The sequence below is a fragment of the Ochotona princeps genome, chromosome 13 (assembly GCF_030435755.1).
Source record: "Ochotona princeps isolate mOchPri1 chromosome 13, mOchPri1.hap1, whole genome shotgun sequence".
Taxonomy (NCBI): domain Eukaryota; kingdom Metazoa; phylum Chordata; class Mammalia; order Lagomorpha; family Ochotonidae; genus Ochotona; species Ochotona princeps.
The window spans coordinates 48385324-48410950 of record NC_080844.1 but is presented as its reverse complement, the minus strand read 5'-3'; the positions used below and the strand labels follow the sequence as shown (position 1 = coordinate 48410950).

At 54.7% G+C, this 25627-nt stretch overlaps 1 protein-coding gene across 6 annotated transcripts in view; it reads right to left on the bottom strand.

Annotated features, from left to right (window-relative positions):
* Nucleotides 1-25627, bottom strand: part of NEURL1 (neuralized E3 ubiquitin protein ligase 1) — an 87904-nt gene that overhangs the window by 38659 nt on the left and 23618 nt on the right. For 5 of the 6 annotated variants that reach the window (XR_009246542.1, XR_009246543.1, XR_009246541.1 and 2 more), the window contains exons 2-3: nt 3611-3852; nt 3017-3338 (exon numbers count right to left, since the gene is read on the bottom strand). Coding sequence is in view for 2 of the 6 variants with exons in the window: in XM_004579881.2 (XP_004579938.2) it covers nt 3017-3338; nt 3611-3852 (564 nt within the window). In the remaining 4 variants the exon portion in view is untranslated. Of the gene's footprint in view, nt 1-3016; nt 3339-3610; nt 3853-16836; nt 17001-25627 lie in introns of those variants that run through there. The other variant, XM_004579882.2, reaches the window with a different exon arrangement.

Sequence of the window (25627 nt, the reverse complement as noted above, 5' to 3'; positions counted from 1 at the left end):
AAACACTGGGAGGTGGCGGGGCAGAACAGGGGTGTGGGGGAGGTAAGGAAAGGCGAGAGACCCCAAGACTGTTCAGGCGGGGCACAGAGGAAGGAGGGGTGCAGCACATCCCACTCACATCATTCCTGGATGGGCCGGTCTTCGCCCCAAATAAATAAACCATGTAGGAAGGACAAAAGGAAGAGATATTTGATCTGCTAATTCAATTTAGGGCCCATTCACAGTGTCTGCAAATGTCCAGGGTTGTGGTGATTTATGCCTGAGGTGGGGATCCTCCAGGCCTCAGCCACAGTAGGTGTACAGAGAGGGGCAGGCCAGGGCCATGCACACCCATTTATAGTCAGAGAGGGGAACGGGCCTTAGGCTAAGTAGGCTCTTGGGGGTGGTCCTGCAGGCTATTTCACTTCTTCCCCGCTCCCCCCATTCCAACCTGTCCTGACCCTCCTGGAACTTGCAGGCTCATCCCAGGTTTCCTCTTCCAAGAAGCCCTCCTGGACACCAGCCTCCCTCACAGACCTCCACCTCCTCTGAGATTTCCTGCCTGCAATCTTGCTGCAAGGCACTGCTTTCAGCACTACGGAGTTCCCGCCTGGCCACATCCCTACTTGGGTAAACCAGGCCTTCACACTGCTCTCAGTTTTCTCCCTGCTGAAAGGGAATCAAACACACTTTCTTCCTGGCCTGCAGCCGAGGAGTCCGAGGGACTGAGTGGAAACCCTTGGTAGCTGGGAGAGCGCCTGGCAGCACAGTGGGCCAAGTTTGCCCAGCATGCCAGTGCAGCCTCATCTCCATGAACCCCAGCTGTGTGTGTGCGAGCAGGGCTGGGGAACCCCTCACCCCCTCTCCCTCCATGCACTTATACTCCCCCAACCCACCCTGCAAATAGCGCTCAGCATCCCCACAGCCAGGCACAAGAGCCTACTCTGGCAAGGGGCCTGCCTGGGTGAAAAAGCACACCTCCTCCCTGCAGGCCTCCAGTCTCAGCAGTAAAAGGTGCAGGAGGAGGGCCCAAAACTCATCAGTGCCTGGGCAATGAGAAGTGTGGGCCCCGCAGCATGGGACACAAAGGTAGACAAGAGAATCCCTCCCTGGGAGGACCCCAGGGAGGAGGTGGCTTTTGAGCTGGGCCTTGAAGCTAGCTGGAATGGGAATGGCAAGGAGAAAAGCAAGTACTCTCTCCACCAGTCCCACCCACCCACCCAGCACCAAGCCTGTGCCTTTCTCAAGGACAGAAACATTTTCCGTCCTTCACCTCGCAGCTGAGCCTCAGGCTAAGCCAAGAGACTCACAGCAGCTTACAGACGGGAAGATTGAAGATGAGACAGAAGCAGACAGACTGAAGTTCAGACTCAAGACGTTGGGACCCCTTGAAGCATGAGGCCTGGTGTGGCGGGGGGCACCAGGAAGGCAGGAAGGTGCTGACTCAGACCTGGGCTGGGCACCAGGAAGCTGCCTGTCAGGGTTTACTTATTGGGCACCTGCTGAGGTAGCACCCTGAGCCTGCACAAGAACCCTGGCAACAGTTAACGACGACCCCCACATCTTCCAGAGTGGCAAACCAAGATCGCACACCCTGCAGCAGGTCAGGCCGGCTCCAGCATGCGTCCACCTCAGCACTGCCCTTCCCACCTCTGGCATGGAGTGGCCTGCAAGTGCCCGGCCCTGCCCACAGGGCCAGCGGCCTGGGCGCCCCCGTTCAGCTGCTGACACCTGGAACAGCCTGTCTCGGGCTCCTAACACATCACTGCGACTGCAGAAGCACTTTTATTGACTTAAAAAAAAAAAAACAGAAAGTTCTTAAACTATTCCTTAATAAAAACAGCCTCCTGATGTTTGGAAAGGCTTCTGGTAATTATTCATTCCTTTGTACTCTCACTGTCTTCTTCCTCAAATCAAAGTGTTCTCAAGAGAAGTGTTTCTAGACGCTGAAGTCAGAGAGGAGGGAAAACAGTTTCCCAGCTACCTTTGTAGCATTTTTCTCTGCAGAGACAAGGGCTAGGGATAGGAGGGCAGGAACAGGTTAGCAGTGGCTAAGCCCACCCAGGACTGTGCTGGACACTTTATTCACAAACCTGCTAGTTTACTCTTCTCATTGACCCAGTCCACAGATAAGGAAGCTAGGGCTTAAGCAGGTTGGTGGCTGACTGGCTGCTTTGCACCCCGAGTCCACGAATGTACACACACATTTGGGTGCAAGGCAGAAACCTGCTGGACTGGGCTCAGGTGGCCTGGGTTCCTGCTCTCCTCTGCTGCCCCAGCCCCTCGGGAGCCTGGGATGAGTCTCCCCCCAGCCCAGCACAGCTCCAGTACTGCGGCTGGCAAGCCTCACCTTCGCACTGCAGGGCACCTGTGACACTCTCGGCTACCCTCGCTTCTTCCATGTTTGTCTCTCACTCTCCTGCCAGAGCCGACCTGGCCAGCCCCAGTGGGGTCCTGGGAGCCACAGGAAGAGTCCCAGCCCCCCAGCGCCCTCTGCTCTCCATCTGTCCTCCCAGAAAGCCCTGGAGTGGGGCTGGAACACAGCCTCCTCCAACACCAGTGCCCCGGGCCAGAGCTCCTACTTCAGAGGGGCAAGACTCAGGGCCGGGTGCCGGTTCTCCTGTGCCCAGCCACAACTCCTAGGCCCTCAGTCTCCCTGAACTGGAGCCTCCACCTCTGTGGGCCCAACAGTGTAATCTGCCTCCCAGGAATGCTGAGCCAGCAGACAGTAGCGCAGGACCTGGCATGGAGCAAGCACCCTATCCACCGTGGTTGGAGGATCGGCCTGAATTCCTTCTGGGATGGGGGTCTTGACAGAGAAGGTTGCACTCTACTCAGAGGGGCTGCAGGGGTCAGGAATGTCATCTACCTGCCAGAGGTGCAGGCTGGAAGGGATGGACTGGTAGGGAGAGTTAGCCACATTCCACCTAGGTTCCCACGCCTAGTGGGATGGGGCGGCATCAGCCAGAGGCCCAGGGCTGCACCCAGCACCCATGATAGCGAGGGAAGGGGGAAGGAAGAGGGGAGGGGCACTCACCCAGCAGCTGGACACCCCGCGTGAGACCGTACACGTCCACCAGGGCCCAGAGTGGGTCGGCCGTGCGGACTCCGCTGAAGAAGAGCATGGCAGCGGAATCATTGATGCGGTAGAAGACGTGGCCCTTCTTGTCCACCCAGAAGGCGATGATGTTGCCCTCGTTGGCAAACTCCTCGGGCAGTGCCTTGGCCCAGAAACCACTCTGGGACACGAGGTCGGGGCAGGCATACTTAGGCAACGAGTCAGGATGGATGCGCGAAGGGTCCTTGCTGGTGAAGCCCAGACGCAGCGCACCGCTCCAGCAGCACTGCTTCCTGGTGATCTGGTGGCACAGGGTGGGGCGGTGGGGGAGGAGAGGCTCAACCCAGTGACCCCCCTATGCTAATTAGATGGGGAAGATGAGGGGCAGGGAAGCCCTTCTCTTCTGACCACCCTTGGCACACTCCCAGGGGTCCCACAGCCACCAGCCTTTCCCTTCCCCATCTGCTCAGGGTGGCAGAGGCACGAGTGGAAGTGGCCATGTCCCTTTCGAGTCACGCAGGGAAGGTGGAGGTGGGGTGGGAAAGGTGGGGGCAGCAGGAGTGGGAGGCCCACCTTCAGCCTGACTTGCTCATAGATGAGGACGGGCCGGTTGCTAAAGGTGATGGCATTGCAGAAGCTGGCCTGCCTCTTGACGGCCTTGTGGCTGAGGTCCATGAGGATCTGGGAGCCCTTGGTGTGCGGGTGGAAGAGCAGCGGCGTGGCCGGGAGCCCCCCGCCGGGCAGCGCTGGCGGACAGTGCTTCTGTTTGTGGTGGCATCTGTGAGAGGGGACCGGGAAGGGACCCCCAATGGAGTCTGGAAGAAAAAAAAAAACCCAAGCCAGAGTCAGACCCGATGGGACCAATAGCCCAACCTGTTTCCCCTAGGGCAGGGTCCTCTAAGGGCAGGGTCTAGGCATAAATAGACATGGCTCCACTGCCCATTACTTCCACACACGTGGCCACATTCTGCCATCCTCCCCTGCTACCACGCCCGAGTCTGACCTGGTCCTTCACCCACCATTTCCCACTTAGGCTCCCTTACCCCCATCCATATATGGCCATCTCACAGCATCGTCTCCACTGGCACCCTGGCACCTCACTTTTCCCTTTATTTCCTCTGTGAGCATGCAGTCCCCCTCTGCTGGAGGAGACACAGCAGCTCCAGCACTGGGTTGGTAAGGCCGGGCTGCAGTAGACTGTGGAGCTATTACTGGGAGCTGGGAGGGGTGGCAGGGGGGCAGTGTTCCTCTGGCCACCTGCCCACAGCCTGCCACCCAGGCCCACTTCCTCTGCTGTGCATCAGCCACCTATGCCTGCAGTGTCGTGGACATGGGATGGGAGCTCCATGCCACCCAGGACCCACCATGGAGCACCCAGCACTTTCCTCCAATAACCCAGATGGGACACAGCAATGGCAGGGTGGGGGTGGCAGAGGGTGGGGAGGACAGGACTGGGTGCTGGATGGGTTGTCACTAACTGAGTGTACAATCCTGCGATAGTCACCTCCCTTCTCAGACCTCCGCCTGGAGGCACAGATACACAGGCCCACCATGGGGCTGGGGGCTCAGGCCCATCCATATTCACTTGCTTCTCCCCCTTATCCCTGTTCTGTCTTACATTATCTCTCTCCTTGAAACATAAAAGGATAGAGAGACCAAGTATTTTCATGCAGGGGTTCACTCCCCAGAGACCACAGGGCTCAGGCCTGGGCCTGGGCCAAAGCCAGGGGTAGAGGCCAAAGTCGCGTGCTGGAGACTCAAGTCAGGTCTTCCATGTAGTGGGTAGGAACCCAGTGTTTGAGCCATCATCAGTGCCTTCAAGCATCTGGCTTGGCAGGAGCTGGAGGTGGCTATGAATTCCCGGCACTCAGGTACAGCACACAGGCATTTCCTTTGCTCTTAACCCCCTAGGCCATACACCCGCCCCCTCCTGTCTTCCTAAGGAAAGAGAGCCATGGAGAATGGCATCAAAGGAGGTGGAGGGGGAGACAGCTACAAAATGTGACAAGAGGCCTTCTGGGATGCTTCACATCGTAGTTCTTCCAGACAGGAATTTAAGAATGCAGAGAGCCGGCTTGGCCAGCATCCGGCCTGCCCAGGGCCTCCCACTCCCTAAAATGGAGGAGGGGCTTCCAGGCAGGAGGGAGTGGGGAAGGAGAGGATTGAGAAAAGCCAGGGAACTGCCACTGCTCGGGGACAGCTGCGTAGCCATGGCATTGCTGCCCTTGCTTCCTCAGCGACCCCCAGGTGCCAGCCTCCACTCCCCACCGACTCAGGGGCTCTCTAGGGTAGCTGCCTACACCCCAGGTGCAGAGGTGGCATGAGAAGGAGCCTATTCATCTTCCTTTCTCTCTCTCCTCTCAAATAAAATAAGGAAATAAAATTACTTTTTTTTTTTTTTGGTAACTATATGAAAGGCAGGATGACAGGAGCAAGCACATGAGAGAGAAACATCTTCTACTTACTGCTTCACTTCCCAAAAGCCCCAATAGCCAGGCTGAGCCACAGGAGTCAGCACCGTGGCTCGGCTGGCTAATCCTCCACCTTTAAGTGCCAGCATCCCATATGGGTAACTGATTCATGTCCCAGAGGCTCCACTTCCCATCCAGCTCCCTGCTTGTGGTCTGGGAAAGCAGTGTAAGACGGCCCAAAGCCTTGGGACCCTGCACCCATGTAGGAGACCTGGAAGAGGCTCCTGGCTCCTGGCTTCAGAACAGCTCAGCTCTGGTCATTGCAGCCATTTGGTGAGTGATCAGCAGATGGAAGATATTTCTTGTCTCTCCTCTTTGTAAATCTGCCTTTCAAAAAACGAAAAAGGCTGGGCCAGGTGGAAGCCAGGAGCCCAGAACTCCAGCCAGGTCTCACACATGGGTAGCAGAGGCCCAAGCAGCTGCTGCCTCCAAGGATGCTGAATCAAAGGAGAGCAGCCAGGACTTGAACTGGCACTCCGAAATGGGAAGCTGGAGTCCTAAGTAGCAACTTAACTGGTTGCTGTGCCACAACACTCACTCCAACAAAAACGACAAAAAGACCTGCTGGTGAAGATAATATAATCTACATGATTGAGGCATACAGCTATAGACAGAGATCAAAAGTTAAATAACAAGCTCTGTGCAGCAGACAGCAGGGAGTTAAACCCAGGTAATAGAGCAGAGTACTCCATCCACAGCTCTTCAAACTCTTTGTCTCCTTCCACCCTGTCCTGTTTTTACCAGGTTCTTGGAAGTACAAAGTGAGCTTTGGTGCTCACAAGCACATCAGTGGGTTGCGCAGGGGTGGGGAGACAGAGGAGGACTAGCAAGGAGCCATGGCAACATTTGGGGTAGCCACATCCACTACCTTGGTTGGGGTCACGCATGTACACAGGTGTTAAACACATCCAATCAGAAGCCTTAAGCAGGTGGGGTTCGGGACACGGCAGTAAAGCAGTTGTTAAGCCCCACTGGGCCCAGCTGCTGCCCAGAACCCTTCCTGGAGGGTCCCCATCCCCAGAGCCCTTGAGCCACCTGCATCCCCAGAGCCCATGGGCCACCTGCAGGGCTTCAGCTCCCTTCAGTTTCCTCTCATTCCCACTCTGACCTATGGAGCTCTTGGATTCTGAGAAAGGTCCAGAAAAACTCTAGCTCTGGGCAGATACGGTGGAGACACCCTTGGGCCAGAGACCCAAGCCCTGGAAGGACATGCCTCAGGACCTTCCTCCCACAGGAAACACCCCAGGGTGCAGATCCTGGGAAAGTAGCAGAGATGGCTCAAATCCTTTGGCCCCTGCACCCATGTGCAAGACCTGGAAGAAGCTCCTGGCTCCTAGCATTGGACTGACTTGGCTCTGGCCACTATGGCCATCTGGGGAGTGAATCAGCAGATGGTAGATCTCTCTCTCTCTCTGTATCTCCTCCTCTCTGTGTATAACTCCGCCTTTCAAAAAAAAAAAAAAACCCACATCTTTCTTTTTAAAAATAGTCATCACTTCTAAAATACAACTGGGACAAGTTTATCCAGTTACCACCTAACATCTTGTGGGGCACTCTGGGGAAACACGACATCTCTCATGATGCCACCAATACACAGAATGGCAACCCTGTCCTCAGCCCTCATGTCGCTGGAAGAAACAGACTGGGCAGCCACCATGGATCGGAGTTTGGCAGTTCCTCACAAAGGGCAACACCTACCACCCCACCCAGCACATGCACTTCTGGGCATGTCCCCAAAAGCAATGAACCATGTCCACAGATGACCTGAACACAATGTATAGCAGTTTTATTCACAACTGAAAACCTGGAAACTGCTCAGACATCCTTCAGCCGGTGAATGGACACATAAAATGCGGAACAGCTACTACTACTTCTCAGCAGGGAAAAAATGTACTGATCACATGGCAGAGATGAACCTCAAAAGCAGGCTGAGTGAAAGAAACCAGATGCCGGAGGCCACATGCCATGTGCTCGCATCAGGGAGGACATCCTGCGAGAGGCAGGGGCTCCAGAGCGCTCTCGCAGGCATCGAGGGAGAAGCAGAGTGGGGACTGCAAAAAGGGGGTTTGGAAGTGGTGAGAAAGTTGTTTCCAGATGGAGGAGGTAACCCCATCACACAATGGTTAAAACACACCCAACCACACATGACAAAAGGGAGCATTGTACTGTCTATCTCCCAAACCCCCCTCCCCAGGTGACAACTCTCAAGCCAGCCTTTGTGGATAGAAGGAAGACGGGCTGAGCTCCGTGCCCACCACAGCTGCCCCGTCACCAGGTCCTAGGCAGTGCCCCGACTAGGATCTTCTCTCGGGAGTCCCCAAAGCCTGCAGAAAGAACCTGTCACCCCAAACTTCAATGCCTCCCACATCTGTGACACCAAATGGGGTGCTCTCCTCTGGAGTGGCAGCAGGCTGGGAGCTGCAAGGCTTTTTGCTTCCTGATGGCGGGGGCCTGCCAAATCCTGTGCCTGTCTTCTGCCTGTGGGTTGTCCTCAAAGCCGTGGGACAGCCCCAGAGAGGCCCAGAGGCCCATCTGCAGCCCCTTCTCTCTGGGCCAGAGCTCGCTGTGTGGTCAGTGCTCTCAGGGCCAGGGCCGCCTCATTGGTCTGCTGGGCATGTCCTGCCCATGGCTTCCCCCTCCCTAAGCAGTCTCCAACCAATTCTTCCCTTCCCAGGCTCCTGGGAGTACCTGAGCACCCTACACTTCATCTGCCAATCCTGGGAAATCAAACCCCTCCCCAGCCCGGTTCTGCTCCTCCTATGTACCCTGCAGCCAAGACCCTAACTCAGGTCCTATTAGTTCTCTTCTGAACCATGGTCTGGGCCATCACCGATAACCACATGCTCTATGGCCTGCACACCTCCAGGGAGTGCTGTCTTTACAACTATAATGCAATGACGCTCTCAGAGGTGGCCAAACCACCTCCTCCAACCTAAGCACCTTGCTTCTGATGTCTTCCTCCTCCAGCTGAATGGGCAGTTTAACCTGCAAAGGATCCTCCAAAGCAAATGAGAACAAATTTTCTGTATTGCCAAGGGCATAACAGAGAGGGCACCAGGCCAGGCATCTTCCCAACACCGCCCGATGAGGCTCCCTGCCAGCACCGTCAGATACATTATGTCCCCGCATCCAATGGACCGGTGAGCTGCACTTCAAGCTGCTTGAGGTCACATAGAAAATCATGTGGCAGAACTGAGACTAGAACCCTGGTCTACCACACTCAGGTTCCTTTCCTCCATTCAGCACCCAGGACTGCAACACATTTTCCCCCATGAGCTCAGGATGGCAGGCATGATGGGCCCAGGGTGAAGGTAGGTGGTGTCCGGCAGCTCAGTCTGGAGGAAAAGGATGGTGGCTTGGAGAGGCAGCAGGCCCAGGGAGAAAACCTAACCATACCCCTTTCTGACTGGTTTACAAGCTCCTGGGGAGCCTCAGTGAGGATGCCCCCCTTGGAGAGGCTGCTGCTGACACAATGGAAACTGCCCCCCTATGCACACACCACCACCAGAGCCCCACTCCTCCTGGGCATTTATGAGCTGCCAGACACAGGCCTGGCCAGCACTCTGGGTGACCCTCAGCTGGCTCTAGTTCACATTCCTGCCTCTCAGCAGGGTCCCAGGGGAGTTGTCTGGACACACAGCGCCTATGGGCATGACCTTTCCCCCCACCACACCCCCCCCAGCTTCGCCCAAGAATCTGGGATGGGAGATAGCAAGGGGGAGAGCACACCCCCAGGATGAGAGCCACGGTGCTGACACCGGTGACCAAGACCAACCTTTTCAGGGATGATGGGCAGTGTCCTCGTGCCCCCCCACCCCCAGCGTCTGGATGGCCACTCTGACACTCCCAGGTCACCTGGACCAAGCAGGACGTCAGGCATGACTGCCTCCAAGCACAGCAGCTCTGCTGCTAACCCCGTGGCCGCCAGGAGCCTCACTCTGCCGACTGTCTAGAGTTCTTGCCAGGACGGAAGGAGATGCCGTGTGTCATCTCAGCAGGGATTGTGGCTGGGATGCTTGCCACCATTTACATCACTCCACCTGTGCTTGAGCCGTTGCCCTGTCCCCTGAGCTTTCTTGCCCAGTCCTGCGCACATCTCTCCACGTCCCATCCATCTTGCAAGGCCCAGCTGAGCCATCAGTACTGGTGGCACAGTTCTCACCTCCTGAGAGGGAGGCTTGGGTCAGCTCTGGGCAGTGAACGCAGAGAAAGCGTAGGCCCCAGAGGCAGGAGGCACTGGGCAAACCCCAGTCAGGTCACAGGCCTGCTGGAGGCTTCTGGGCAGCTGCTGTACCTGTCTGCACCTTGATTTTGTTCTCTGTAACGCCAGGCCCTTCATCGTCACCCTGAATATCACCCCAGGTTACTGGGACTTCATATACACATGACCCCAACAGAAGGGCTTTTTCCCTCGTTTGTAAAAACCACAAGCGCTAGCACAGGAAATGGCTAGCTTACACCAGCCCAGTGGAAGGCCAGACACAGCCAGTCTTCTTTGACCTCAAAACACCCCCTCTCTTCTGCTCTGAGGACTCTGGTATGGTCTAGTTTGCACGTATTGATTGAACAGGGTTCCTTCTGAGAGAATCTAGCGGGGGCTGGGAGCCGGCACTATGGCACAGCATGTTAAACTGCCACTTAGCTACCCTAAATCAGGGCATTGGTCCAAGTCCTGGCCATTCTGCTTCCCGTCCAGCTCCCTGTTAATGCACCTGAAAAAGCAGGAAGGTGGCCCACGTGCTTGGTCCCTGCCCCTCAAGTGGGACACCTGCTTCCTGGCTCCTGGCTTTAGCCCAGCCCAGCCCAGGCTACTGCAGCCACCTGAGGAGTGAACCAACAGATGGAAGATCTCTCTCTCTGCACCTTTCAAATAAATAAATCTCAAAGGGGGGGAGCGGTTTTGTAGGACTGGTTCAAAGGGTTGGAATTCTTGACTCTAGGTAGGACAATGAGGAGGTAGCTTGGGTGATAGACTTGTCTATAAAACAGGGCAGATGGTTAATTTCTCTGGGTTCCTCAAAGAGGCCAATCTCCCTTACATGACTCTTGCTCCAGGCTTGGCATAGTCCCATTTCCCTTGTGGAACCCTTTTCTTTCTCGTCCCACCTGGGTACCTGCCTTTCTCCTGCTCGCCCTGCAGAACCTGATATCTCCTACATGTTCCTCTAACCCTCAGCCTGGACTAAGGACCCGCCGTGGGCCTCGGGTTCCATACCTTCTCCCCACAACACAGCATCCACCACAAAGCAGCCTTTTCAACCCTGGCTGCTTCAGGGCCCCGAGGGATGCACTGTGCCATGCATCCAGACTGGCTGCGGTCACGTGCCACCCTCAACAAAGAGGAGCAGGAGTCTTTCGGAGTAGTTTCTGTGCTCTGCAGAGGCAGTTTTCTGTCTAGGAAAGGCTGCAGGGTTTTCTGTGTCTTTCCAAGTCCAGAACAGACCAGCAGCTTCCTGGGGCCAGTGCCCACTGCCTTTTTCACATGCTCAGCGCACATGGCAGGGGCTTCAGAAAACCTGCTGAAGGACTTGCCAGTATCTGAGTCTCCCACCGAAGCCCTAGCTGTGAGCAGGTGTTCAGGGGGCTCTCCTTCATGCACTGCCCTTCCTGGTGTGTCCAGGGGAAAAATAAAACAAAGAAGAGACCAAACAGAGCCTTGCCCTTCCCTGGCCAGTAAATAGGTCCCACACACCAGATTCCACCACAGTGCTGTTAGGGATAGCCCCCTACCTGATAGAGCAGAAAAAAGGCAGACAAGACCAAGAGTGTTGACTCTGGCTTCTCAACCACTGTACCTTACGCCCTGGCCTCACTTCCCCCGTCCCTGAGAGGCAGCCTTCTGCAGAAAGCAGCCCCAATGATCTTCACATGCAGCTCCTGGCATTCACACTCTTCCCCTTGAGTATGGGCTGGACTCAACCATTAGCCTCTAGTGGGTAGAATGCACCGCAGTTGTGGGGTGCTGCCACCAAGACCAGCTTATAAAGCGACCGTGGCTGGGGCCAGTGCCATGGTATATCAGGCTAAGCCTCCACCTGTGCTGAGAGCATCCTACATGGACACCAGTTAGAGTCCCAGCTGCTCCACTTCTGATCTAGCTCCCCTGCTTATGACCTGGAAAAGTAGCAGATGGCAGCTCCATGTAAGCGACCCAGAAGAAGCTCCTGGCTCTCAGCTTTAGACTAGCCCAACTCCAGCCACTGCAACCACTTGGAGCATAAAGCAAAGGATGGAAGAGTTCTCTACATTTCCATTAAATAAAAAGGACCAGGGACAGTTGACAAGGCTCTGAGGAAGCTTGCAGATGGCTCCCTGCAGGCCAGCCTTCATGTAACACCGCAGCTCCAGCCAGAGGCCCTGCTGCACCGTCCTGAGAGATTTGGGCCAGAGACAGCTGGAGAAAGGAGGCCAAGCTTCTTGACCCATAGAAACTGGGAGAAAAGTCAGTGCTGTTGTGATAAGCTGTTAAGCTTTTGGGTAATTTGCTATGCATGAGAGGATAATGAATGCAAGATCCATAGTCCCATTTCATAGCTAAAGAAGTAGAGGCTCTGAGAGCTACTGACTCGACAAGGATCACATGGCTGGTAGCAGTGGCAGTAGGCTCTATACACCCAGATCCGTGGCATTATGCTATGCAGATTCCTCTATGGTCCTCTCTCCTCTACATGAACTCTCCTCCCAGGCCAGCCCCCACAGGATCCCCTGCTGCCCTGACCTATATACCTCCATATGACATTGATGCCCCAGGTGCAAGCCATGGGGGCAGCCTAGTGTTCCCCCCTCACAGCACCCCGCTATGCTCACAGCAAGTCCTGCTGCAAATCCATGATAACCGCACAGGTGAAAGCAAGAGCAGGGACTGGGCGGGGCTGGCCCCTTCACAGCCTTGTTAATCTCCAGGCTGAGCCCCTTGCTGTCACTCACCCTGCGACAACTCAATCCCTGCCACATCCAGCAGCCAGATGTACTCACAGCTGTGACACCCAACATCCTCCTCCCCCCCTGCTGTCACCCCACAATTCCTCAATTCCTTCCCTTCCTCCCCACACTTTGACCAACCTTGTCACCCAACAGGGGTTTCACCTTGTTGAAGTCTCTTCTATCACTGCCCCCTGAAGGCCCTTTCTGGTGTTCCAGCCACCCATAGGGCAGCAAACAGGGCCTAACCCTAGTCCCGGCTCCCTCCTCCTTACCAACGAAGCACCTGTGGTGTACCCGCAGCCCATATCCACTCTCCCAGAGCTCATGGCCCAGGTGGGATGGGTACACATGCACCCATAGGTCACCCACACACCTGCAGCTGCTGGGGGACTCACTTTGGCCTCAGCCCCCAGGGCTCCTTCTGTGCTAATCTCAGCTCTCACCAGGGCATGGGTAGCCTCCTCCCTGCCACCTGCTGGGGCATTCAGGAGCCTCAGCGAAAGTGGGATACAGCTGCAGGGGTGCTAATGACTTTAGGCAGTCACTTCCTTCTCTCAGGGCCACAGCCTACCAGCTCCTTTCTGGCCAGGGCAGTGGCCCCTGCACCCACCTAGTAAGCCTGGTCCTGGTATGCTCAGACCCAGGTCAGGCCGTCAGACACGGTCCACCTCTCCTAAAGAAGGACCAGGAAGAAGGGAGGAGGGACGAGGACAAGACAGAAGCAAGGGCTAAGGATGAGGGAGGGAATGAAGAGGGCGGACCCAGGGTGGCTGCTGCTGCCAAGTGGCCCACACCCTGCTCCAGAGGCTGCAGCCCAGCGAGAACCCAAGCTGGAACTGCTAGGTCATTTTCCAGATGGGAACTGTCTCCCCATGGTGAGCCAAGGTCCTTGCCACCTGTCCTGCACCACAACCACATACACCACATACAGACAGCGCATACACCAACACATATACCACATATATGAGCACCACACACAGCATACATTACATATAACACTACATATACATCATACTACACAAACACCACATATATATACACATCACACAATATACACACCACACATACATATAACACACTACACATGTCACATTACATGTGCACCACACATATTACATACATGTGGCACACAACACATGCACCACAAATATGCCACATGCAAGACTACACATACTACATAAAAACCACACACACTACCCAAACACCACATACATATTACATGTGCATCACACAAAACACATGCACACATACACACATTACATGTAACACACTACATACCCACTATACACATGCTACATGCATACCACACTACACATGCATCACACATACACACTACATACAACACACTACATGCACACTATACACAAACACCTCACAATACTACATATACATTACACACTACACATACACCACACTATATACACCACATACAACACAGTACATACAACACACTACCCACAAATACCACAGACATTCAACATATAACACCACACACATATTACACACACACCATACTTTGCAGACTATACATTGCTGTATATTACATACATGCTAGTGTGTTATATATACAACACAGACACTACATGCATACAACATATATACTATACAGTATACAATACATAGTACATAGTACATATCACACATAGTACATACACATACCGCACACAGCATCCTACACATCACACATGAAACACACACAACATGCACAACAAACAAACAACACACACATAGATGTACACATCACAAGACACACACATTCCTCACAGTGCATACACAGAGATATACAGATGACACACACTCCACACAACGCTACACACACAGATATAGACACACAAAGACACAGACACCACATACTCCACACACAACTCATGGCACACACTCCTCATACTCCCCATACACACACAACACATGCTATACACTGGATACATATAACAAGCACATGTACCATATACAGAGATGCACATACAATCAATACAAATCTACATACAACATGTGCCACCATCTCCACAAACATACTACTTACTACAAGACCACACACAGATACATGCAAACACATGTCAAACATACTGTGAATATGTGTATACCACACAGTGTACACACACACCTGCCACACATTCCACATATACACCGTACAGACACACAGATCCCCATATGCCACACAGATCAGATACATACATACCATACACATCATACACAGATGCACACCAATGCATGCCATATATACACACACATACACTACACACAGAGATACAAACCACATCACACACAGTACACAGACGTACACATGGACACCACAGGCATGGAACATCCCTTATGAAAAGTAGCCATGGCAGCACACAGCTCTGCAATACACAGAGGAAGGTCCCTCACACAGGTGCACACAACCTACACACACATGTGTATATACCAGAAACACAGTCGGTCAAGACATGTTCGCAAACACAGCCAGGCTGAGTCCCCACCCCCAACAGCATCCCTGCTGATCATTGTCACTTCCCATCCTTGCTGTGAGCCAGCAATTCAAACTCTTCAGCCTGAAATAAACGCAAAGCCCAAGGCCACCATGGAAATGCAGCCGAGGCCCAGGAGTCCTGGCGGGCTGATAGCACCCCTGGGCAGGAGCCAGGTACCCTGTGGCTCCCAATGGTCCTGGATTACCTGCCAGGAGATGGTGACACCAGACCAGGGGCCAGCCAGCACACGTGGACAAGTGTGGGCATGTGGGGCACTCTGCATGAAGAAGAACATGTAGGAGGTTCTGGCCAGGGGCTGTGTGGGTACCAGCAGCACCAACCCTCTGTATGTCTAGCTTCTGCAGGCAGCTGCTGAGACAGCGGCGAGGGCCGGCTTTAGAACAGCACCATCCAGGGAGATGGGTAGGAACCTGGGCATACATGGTGTTGGATTAGCACTTACAGCTATGCTACATCCCTGCCACGGAGACATGGGGACATACACAGGAGGAGGAAAGGACGACCGCAGCCCCTCTGGATTTTAAAGCTCCCACTTTAAGCTCTCGACTCACATGGCCCCAGAATTAGACCACTGACAGAGAAGAAAACTGAAGCTCCTTAAGACCCTTGTGATGAGGCAGGTGGCCTCAGGGTCTTCACATTCCACGGGAGCCAGAAGGCAGCATGCTGTGTCCTGGATTACTTGAGGACCTCTCCATCCTTCCCAATCTCTGGGTTCACCAAGACTCCAGTCACTCAGTCCCTCTGCCATGGCCCAAGAAGACGCATAGGGCCAGGGTCAGGTCAGCCACACCCAGCCTTGGACCAAGCCCAGGCCACTGGCACTGCCCCGTGGCTGGCTCCGGATTATGTGTCTTCCAGGGCCTTCCATCTGTCACTTGGCCCTCTAGGCCTAGGACAAAATTCATTTCCTTTTAAGAGAGCCAATTGTTTGCATTTCCCATGTCTTTCCCTGACTTTCTTCTTCTTCTTTTTAAGTTAGAAATCACATTCCCAGGATCCTGAGCTGGAAAGCAGAAGGCACATGATGGCCAGAGCCAGCCAGGGCTACCTGCTTGCTCCTGCCAGCATCCTCCGCCCTACCTGGGCCTCTCCCCCCAGGGAACCCAGCAGGCACGGCTACCACATGTCCCAAGGCCCTGACTGAGAGGGGAGCAGGGCAGGGATGTCCCAGGAGGACACAGCGCAGGATGTCTGTGTCCATCCGTAGGGAACCCCAGACTAGACAGACAAATCTGTAGGGAGACCTCCCCTGGCTGGGTCTGATGCCATATTGGCCTTGCCACTCCAAGTCTACAGCCCTTGGGCCAGCGCAAGCCGGAGCTCTGCAGAGGGGAAGCCAGCAAGCCCTCTCCCTTCCCCGTTGGAGTGTCCGACGGTGGACATGAACTCCAGGAAGTTTACGGTCTCCACAGGAGCCCAAGCTTTTGAGAAGGGACATGTGTGGGTGCTGTGGGGCTGTCATTTGAACATGGGTGTATTGAGGCATAAGCAGGCACAAGTACACACCCGTAAACACCAGTACACACTTGTGTGTCCACAAGCGGCCCAATGCTCCATCACAGAAGAGCCCACACCCAGCTCATTGCTAACCCCACTTGCCTCAGTGCCAGGGAGAAGTGGGTAGGGATACCCCACCACCTCACACCCTACTGGGCTAGTGCACAGCCTGCCCATTGCGTGAAGGGGCTTTGGGAGACAGCTGCCTGACCTGCCACAACTGTCTCCCTCTCTATACTCTCAACACCCTTCGCTTCCTTACCCGGGTGCCCACCACCCAAATTTGTTCCTCACCCAGCCCCACGGCCCCTTAAGGAGAGAAAGAAGAGTGGCCAAGCACTCCGCACAAGCTCCAGTCCACCCCGGCCTCCCCAGGTGGCTCCCAAGCTGAGGGGGTGAGCGGCCCCCTGGTCGGCCTCCGGGGCCTTACCGTGAAGGCTGCTCCGGGTGATCTGTCCCCCCATCGCGGGGACGGACGCGGCAGCAGGGCCACCTCGCTCGGGCCGCCCGCCTCGTCACCGAGCCTCGCGGGCCGCCAGCTCCCCTCCTCCTCCGCCCTCTCCGCCCCCGCGGCCAGCCGGCATGGCAGGGCCCACGCGCTCCCTCCCGCCCGCGGGCGGCCACACAGCCAGCACAGCCCTCAGCCCTACTGGCCGCCGTCGCCGCCGCGCCCGCCCGCGCAGCTCCTCCCGGCCGCCCCCGCCCCCCGCGCGGTCCAGGCGAGGATCTGTCATGTTTATTTACATAAAGAGGAGGAGACTGGAGGCTTCCTGAAATAGCCCAGCTCCGAGCAACCCTGGAGATGCCCCAGCCCTGAGTGCACACTCACATCACATGCAAGCCCGGGCCAGGTGCGCTCGGTGACACCAAAACACCCTGCCCACCCAGGCTCTCCGCAACGCCCTCTGGAACCGCAGCATGTTCCCACTACATACAGGGAGGGTCTCTGTCCTCGAGGGGTTCACACTTAAGCTAGTGCAGTCCATTAACAAGGGCTAACACCACTTCTGCCTTTCTCAGGCTGGATTCCAAGCGGTTTACACAAATTCCCTGCTGGGGCCCCGTAGGCTGAGCGAGAGGCTGGCATCCGTGCCCTAAGGGTACCTTTATTATTACCAAGGAGGAGGCAAGGCAAAGCCTGATAACCCACCTGGAAGGTGGCAAGGTGAGGATGCAAACCCGGGCAGGATAGCACAGATTCCAGACTTGGAGCCTCACTCCAAACCATCCCGCTAGCACACACATACACACAAGTGACTTATCTGTGTCACACGGGCACAGCCGTACCCAGGCTCCCCAACACTCACAGACAGAACGGTGGTACACACCTAGCGATCACCCAGATGGCAGCCCTGGGCAATGAGTGCACCATGTGTGCCAGGCCCCGTGTGCACCATCAGTCTACATTCTAGATGGCAGGAGACAACACTGAATCCGCTTTACAGAAAGCGAAGTGGAGCTGAGAGGTTGCAGCACCTGCCTGAGGTGTCCCAGCAGGTCAGGGGCAGAGCCAGGACTCCAGTCCAGGAGTGTGAGACCCACCCCCCCCCCCCACCAGCCAGCGCAGCAGAGCAGGACAGCTTCTCCCTGCCCCCGCCAGCACCTACTCTGAGGGTCTGCATGTGGATGGGACAACAGAAGGCTTGGGACCAGGTCAGGAGTCCAGGATAAGGGCTGGCCCACATCAGACAGATCTCAGAGGCCCACGCCAGGTCCTCAACTGTCAGCCAAGGATACTCTGTGAGCAGGGTGGACACTGGCACCTGACCTGCAGTCATCAGCCCAAACCACCCAGGAGATAGCTTGCTGAATAGACAGCTGAGCTGCCATGCTTGATGCCACGGGCACAGGCATGCTCGTGGCTGCACAATCACACATCCACCACATTCACACACACTCCCTGGTACAGGTGCCAAGCTGCTGCCGGGGAAGAAGGCTGAATCAGGTTGACGGGGAGGAAGTCAGCCGAACTCCTCATGATCCTAACAGTAACAGGCCTTAAGAGACTTACTGCATACTTAGCACCGTCTGAAGTCCACTAAGTGGATTCACTTTCAAGCTTCACAACAACCCTAAAAGATAGGTTTGTGTCTTGTCTTCTTTTTAGTATTTTTTTTTTAATATTTGTTTATTTATTGGAAAGGCAGAGCAAGAGTGAGAGAGAGAAACAGAGATCTTCCACCCATTGATTCACTCCCTAAGTGGCCACAAAGACTAAGACTAAGCCAGGCCAACCAGGAACCAGGAGTTTCAGCTGGGTCTCTCACGTGGGGGCAGAGCCTCAAGCACTTGGGCCACCTTCTGCTGCTTTGCCAGGCGCATAAGCAAGAAGCTGGATCTGGAGTGAAGCAGCTGGGACTCACACTGGTGGCCATACAGGATATGGGCATTTGCAGGCAGGGCTTTTACTCACTGTGCCACAGCACCAGACCCTTGATGGGTCTGAAAGATAAGGAAACTAAGAGAAACTACACTGGAGACTGCTCCTGCAGCAGCATGTGACCCCTTTGTCCAGCTTACCTTTAACAAACCTGGCTGAGCCCTGGCACATGGCCAGCCTGGCCTTCCCACATCCCAGCCTCCTTCTCTCACCATGACTGCTACCTTTTCTGCCACCCAACCCAGCATTGGAAATTCCTTTTCCAAAGTCTCCCTAGAGCCCTAGGCAAAGAGCAAAAGTCCTGTGCCCAGAGCTGTCCCTGCCTCGGAGTCCCCAAGCCCTGCCTCTCCCATCCTTCATCTGCCTAGCCCAGCATCTCCGGGGTGCATGTCAGCTACTTAACTCAATCCACACTTCCTAAGTACTGACTATACATCCCACACTAAGCGAGGCACTGGGCATGCGATGCTGACCTGCAACAGACAGGTTCTGGCTCTTGGAGGGCTCAACGGAAAAGATATCTCTCAAGTGGCATCACTAGATCACACAACCTCAGCCCAGAAAAGTCTTCTGTTAAGACAGAAACAGGAATCCAGAGGACTTGGGACAGGCTTTCCTGAAAAGCAGTGAGAAAACACGACATGAAAGTACATGTGCTGTGGAGCTGGGCAAAGTGGCCAGAGTGAGCCCAGGATGTTGAGAGACAAGGTGGGTGTGGCTGCGACAGGATTTAAGGGGCAGCCTAGGGGATATTCCATAAGCAGCTAAGGAGTGCCTCAAGGGTAGTAGGGAAGCACCCAACTATTCCCCAAGAGCAATGGGGAACCCCGGACAGGCTTCCACCGGGAGCCACCGCCTGCCCTGCCTCTCAGAAAAGTCCCTTTCACCACATGGTATGAGCAGGTATGGGACAGAAGTGGCTCTGGCAGTGTTGGGCCTGCTCCTGATGCCCTCACTCCCAAAAGCCTGGTATCAAGACCTACACCAGATGTTCAGAACACAGCTTACATGTGAGGAAGCACTTATCACTCTGCAGAAACAGGACTGAGGCAGAAAAACCAGGGATGGAGCAGGTGGAATGAGGTGGGGCATGGGAAGCTGCTGAGCCAGGAGTCCTTCTGGCAGGGCAGGCAGCAGCCCTCATGCCAGCCACCTGGGCAAGAACAGAATGAAGAACTGGGAGCGGCCAGGGTGGCCTGCTGGGCCATTCCCAGCCCCACTGCTGACGGGGGATTCCAGCTCACCAGCCAGGGTCCCGTTTCACACACTCCACTTCTCCATTTTCAACAGGAAGTTGTGGCGGCCTGTGTCTAAGGCTTCCTCTCCCTCTCCTTCCCCAGGGTAATGTCCAGGACCCCTGCAGGGAGAGGCCACACCCCTCTTTCAGGGGGGAGCCCAAGCTACTCTGCTCCTCTGTGGTCTTCATGAGGACCTCAAAAAAAAAAAATAATAATAACAAAGCAAAACTCAGGGATCAGAAGACTCAATGATGCACTGGGGCACCAAGACAATCGCCTAGACTCTTCCTTTACTGATTCTTCAAGCCTTCTCTGGCCAAATGATGAGCAAGACTCAACGTCCGCCCTGCAGAAGCCTCTGCTGGAGACCCAGGAATGGTCTGGTTAAGTGGTGTACATGTGCCCAGCTGTAGTATGCTTTGGAAGAACTGTAAAAGGGTAGAGGCTACAGGCACCATCAGGCTGCATGCCAGGCACGAGGTTAAACGTTTCCCATGTATCATTTTAGCTAACCCCACAACATCCCTTCAAGAGTTAGAATCCAACCCATATTGCAGACTGGAAAACTGAGGTTCAGTAAGGTGATAGGGAAGGAAAGAAGAGCTAGACATCACACTCAGACCTTCTGGACAACAAGGCACAAGCTCTGTCTATACAACCTCAAAGGGATGAGGCTCCTCTGGCTTGGCAAAGAAAAGACTAGGGAGTTGGTTGTGGGGGATGCCAAGCCCTTGCTTAAAGTATCCGAGAGGTCTTATGGCTGCAGAGGCTAGGAGCTCTCCAGTACACAGACGGTGACATCCCAGGACAGAGCTCTAAGTAAGGACCAAGGTAACTGGACAGACAATGAGGCTGACCTCCTGTTTGCTAACAAGTGGCCCAGACAGCCACTGGCAGAGTCGTGGAGAAATCTTGGAGAAGGGGGACCCAGCACAGTGGCCTAGTGCTAAAGTCCTCGCCTTGAACATGCCAGGATCTCATATGGGCGCCGGTTCTAATGCCAGTGGCCCAGCTTCCTATCCAGCTCCCTGCTTGTGGCCTGGGAAAGCAGTAGAGGACAGCCCAAAGCCTTGGGATCCTGCACCCATGTAGGAGACCCAGAAGAGGCTCCTGGCTTCGGACTGGCTCAGCTCCAGCCATTGCAGCTGCTTGGGAAATTAATCATCGGATGGAAGATCTTCTTCTCTGTCTCTCCTCCTCTCTGTATATCTGACTTTGCAATAAAAATAAATAAATCTTTTAAACAAACAAACATACAAAAAAGAAATCTTGGAGAACGTAAATCCTTCCTCTGTCCAAGAGGAGACTTGGGACCTGAGGTGCCACAGTGAGGAAACAAGAGGGCTAGGGGCCCCAACTCTGGCAGAATTCCCAGCGGGTCTGCCATCAAGCTCCTTCACTTCATTGCTCTGGCAGACCCTGATCCCATCCCAGGAACCCCGGCCCCCTAACTCTCACAAGACCCTCCACACTACCAGAGCCGTGTTCGCCCCTCCTGTCATCCCCATCTCCGGACTCCTTCCTGCAGCTCCTCTTCCCTCCAGGGTGCCATTTGGCTTTCGCAGTGGGTTCCCTAACCTGGTTCTTCCCTCATTGCATCATCTCTCATTCACATTTCCAAGGCTCAGGCTAAACCTGCCTTCTAGCAACAGCTGGGTTGAGCACAGAACAAACTCCCTGAACATGGGGAATCGGGATCCCTGTAATGAAAGAGCGCGAGCTCCGGCCCCTGCCATCAGACAAGAAGCCCTGCGCCCATTTTTACAGATGTGGCCATCAAGACTGAGCACGTCTGTGAGGCTCCTTAGTGGGTAGAGGTAATGGAGGCCTAGAACTCAGGGCGAATGTCTACCAGTGTCGTGCTTAGGATATCAGCAGGGGGAGAAGTGAAAACTGCAAGGGATTGAGGTGGTGGAAGTGAATGGAGCCCTGAGAGGTCAGGGAGGGAGGAGGGGTGGCCCTGGTGGGAGGAGCTGGGAGGCAGCTACTGATTGCTACAGGGGTTATTTTCCATGAAGCACAAGAGATAGTTTGATACAAGAGATAGCTGGTGAGTCACATGGCATTTGGGGTTTAAGGTCGACCTGCCAGGCCATTGTCCTACCACAGTAAATGGGACCTCAGAGGAGAGGAGCAGGACAGGAGTGTCACTGCTGCCCAGATCCTGTGGATGGAGATGGAGACGGAAAGCCACGGGGACAGCTAGGGAAACAGAGCCGTGTGCTGCAGAGAAACCTGAGCTAGGCAGCCCAGAGGGCGTCTTCTGAGGCTGGGACAGGTGCCCCAGCACTGACAGATGCCAGCCGCCCAGGATGACGGGAACACAACAGGTGCAGAGGCGGGGGTGGAGACGGAAAGGGAATCTGAGAAAACAGGCTCAAGTTGGGCGTCCCTCCCACCACTGGCCCACAGCCAGGCAACCTTGTTTCTCTCAGACCCTCTAGACACACACACCTGCTCCTGCTCCCCAGTTCTGGGCTTCAGGGCCAGCCTGGGCTAGACAGAGTTGTCACTATCCACGCCAGATGGACAGACCAGCACAAGGAAGAACACAGGACAGAGTGTGCCAGCCCACACCCATAGAGCCCCCAGCTGCAAAGCAAACATTTGCCTCTGATAAGATCACTGTCACCTGCAGGGAAGGATAGAAGGATCTGCCTCCCACGCCCCTCCCCCGACCACTGCCACCCCGGTGGAGGTTGGGAGTTCTAGTTTGCAGGTCAGACAGGTCAGCGCTATGGCGATGTGACCAGGCAGTCTGCTCAGCTCCATGGGCCTCTGCAGTAACGTGGTGGTAACAGTACCGACACAGGCATGTGGGAGGATTGACTACATCAGGAGGACTTGGGAACCCAGGTAGAAGAAGCTGGAGAGCTGAAAAAAGTGCAGGAAGTGAGCACAGCCCTGAGAATTTAAGTTACTCTGAGGAGGACAAAGGGAGGAGTTGCTCTAGCTAGCATCAAATCCACCCTGGCATAGTCTAAACAGTCCATTTATTGTTGCATGTGTGCTGTATATACAAGCACCATTACAGTGCTCCTAAGGCAGGAGATTAAACACGGCCCCTGGTCACCTGGCTAGCATCTGTGTTTGTAATTGTAAACATGAGCCCTGGTGACAAGCCACTAAGGCCTGCTTCCCTAAGAGTTGCTCCTTCAGTACAACCTGGCTGGGGAAGGGGAAGAAGGGCCAACACCAAGACACTGGAAGGGAAAGAGGTGGAGAGCTGGGGAAACCCAGGAGGTGCTGGAACAAGATGTGAGCCTCATTGGTCAGAGTTGTGGAAACATATTCCCCTGAAAGCAGCCAGGCCTGCCTGGATCAGGAGAAAAGCCAGCAGCCGGCAGCCGGCAGCTGGAGGTTAAATCCGCCTCTAGCCAGCCTGCCCTCCACCCCTGCCACAGGAACACACAGACGGACACACACACACACATGCCCACTCACACCTGCAGGCCCCGTAGCTCAGCCAGAGCTCCCAGCGCCAGCGCCCATCCCTGCAACACCAGGGCTCCAGCCAGCTGAAGCCACACCCCAAGGTTGGGAGACAACCCTTTTTACCAAAGCCTAACGTAGCCCACCCTGCTCTCCCAGAGCAATCAGCCTCCCGCCTGCCTCAGCCAACCTGGCTCTCAGGGGGAAGGCAAAGCACAGGACAGGCCATTCCAGCATCCCAGGCTTATTCCTGGGCCCCAGCCCTGGCCATCTTCTGCCCACTGTGGCACCTCTCACTCCAACCTTTGGGCTCAGACACTGAGCATCGGCAGGTAGGGCTGAGTGACACATTGAGATCCCCCAACACACAGGACTCAGGCCCTGAGCTGCAGCACTCTCAGGAGGGCCACTGGCAGGTAGATCCCACTGGTCTGACAACACCAGACACTCCTCCCTACGCCTCGCAGAATGTCATCGACACTGGGACCTTCACAGCCCTCGGGTGGCCAGCAGCAGACTATGCATGAGGTCACCTGGGTTTAAATCAGCTCAAATACCAAGTAAATGCCTGTTTCCCCACCTGACCCAGGAGCAAACAGGGAAATGGCCATGCTGGGACTGAGCCTGAGTCAGTCTGCCCCACGTGGCTATATGGGCAGCCTGGGCTTCTGCCCCCCACAGAACTTTTGAGCCATCCTCATCCACCCTAGGTCTCACTGACTCCCCACTCCACAGTGGTCTCTTACTTGGCACCCAAACAGATTTACACCTCATCACTGGGAGCTGCAGCACCTCTTTCTACTGTGAAAGCCAGAGCAGGGTTGGGGGAGGAGGTCTGGCACTATGGCATAGCAAATCAAGCTTCTGCCTGTGGCACCAGCATCTGATATGGGTGCCAGTTTGAGCCCTCACTTCTCCACTTCCAATCCAGCTCCCTGCTAATGCACATGGGAAAGCAGCAGAGGATGGCGCCTGCATCCATGTGGGAGATTCGGAGGAAGCTCCTAGCTTCAGACGGTCCCAGCCATCTGGGCCCCCAGAAGGGGAGGGTATCCCCAGGAACTCCGCACCTAACATAAGAACACAGAAGATCTGGGCCAGGCCACCTGGCTAATACTCGACTAATCTGGGATTTGGGCTCACTCTCCCCAGACTTCTGCCACGTGGCCTCTAAGAAAAATGACCCAGGTCTTCAAGGCTACAAAACACTGTCACCAAATGTGTACTGGGCTTGCCAAAGCGGTCGAGGACCACCCAAAGCCTTGGAACCCTGCACCCATGTGGGAGACCCAAAAGCAGCTCCTGGCTCCTGGCTTCAGATTGGCTCAGTTCTGGCCGTAGCGGCTGCTTGGGGAGTGAACCATCGTATGAAAGATCTTACTCTCTGTCTCTCCTCCCCTCTGTATATCTGCCTTTCCAATAAAAAAATAAATAAATCTTACAAAAAAGTCTCCACCATTAACTGGGTTTTTTTTTAAAAGGGAAAGTGTCCAGATGCAAACTATATTCATATTCTTTTCAAGATTTATTATTATTGTAAAGGCAGATTTAAGGAGAAAAGGAGAGACAGAAAGAAAGACTTTCCATCTGCTGCTTCACTACCCAAATAATCAGTAGGGCCGGAGCTGAGCCGATCCAAAGCCAGGAGCCAGGAGTCTCTTCCAGGTCTCCCATGTAGGTGCGGGGTCCCAAGGCCTTGAGCCATCTTTCACTGCTTCCCCAGGCCACAAGCAGAGAGCCGGATGGGAAGTGGAGCAGCTGGAATATGAACCAGTGCCGTATGGGTTATTGAGCTTGCAGGCTGAGCATCAACTAATTAAGCCATTGCATCAGTCCCAATATCCATGTTCTTTTAACAAGCTAATTACTTATACCCCCAAACTGAAGACAACACAAACTGCCATCAACAGGTGAATGTACAAATACAGCAAGGGACATCCACGGAGATACCAGGCAATGAGAAAGTGGGCTGTTGATAAGCTCCCCGAAGACTCTCAGACCCGTCACACAGAGTGGGAACAGCTGAGAGTGAGCATGTGCCTGCCATATGATTCTGTTTATATAGAACTCCAAAGCATGCAAACGAAGCTACAGTGACAGGAAGCAGATGGGTGAACATGCAAGGATGGGGTGGGAGAATATAGGGAGGGACGGGGAGAGGGATTTCTCCA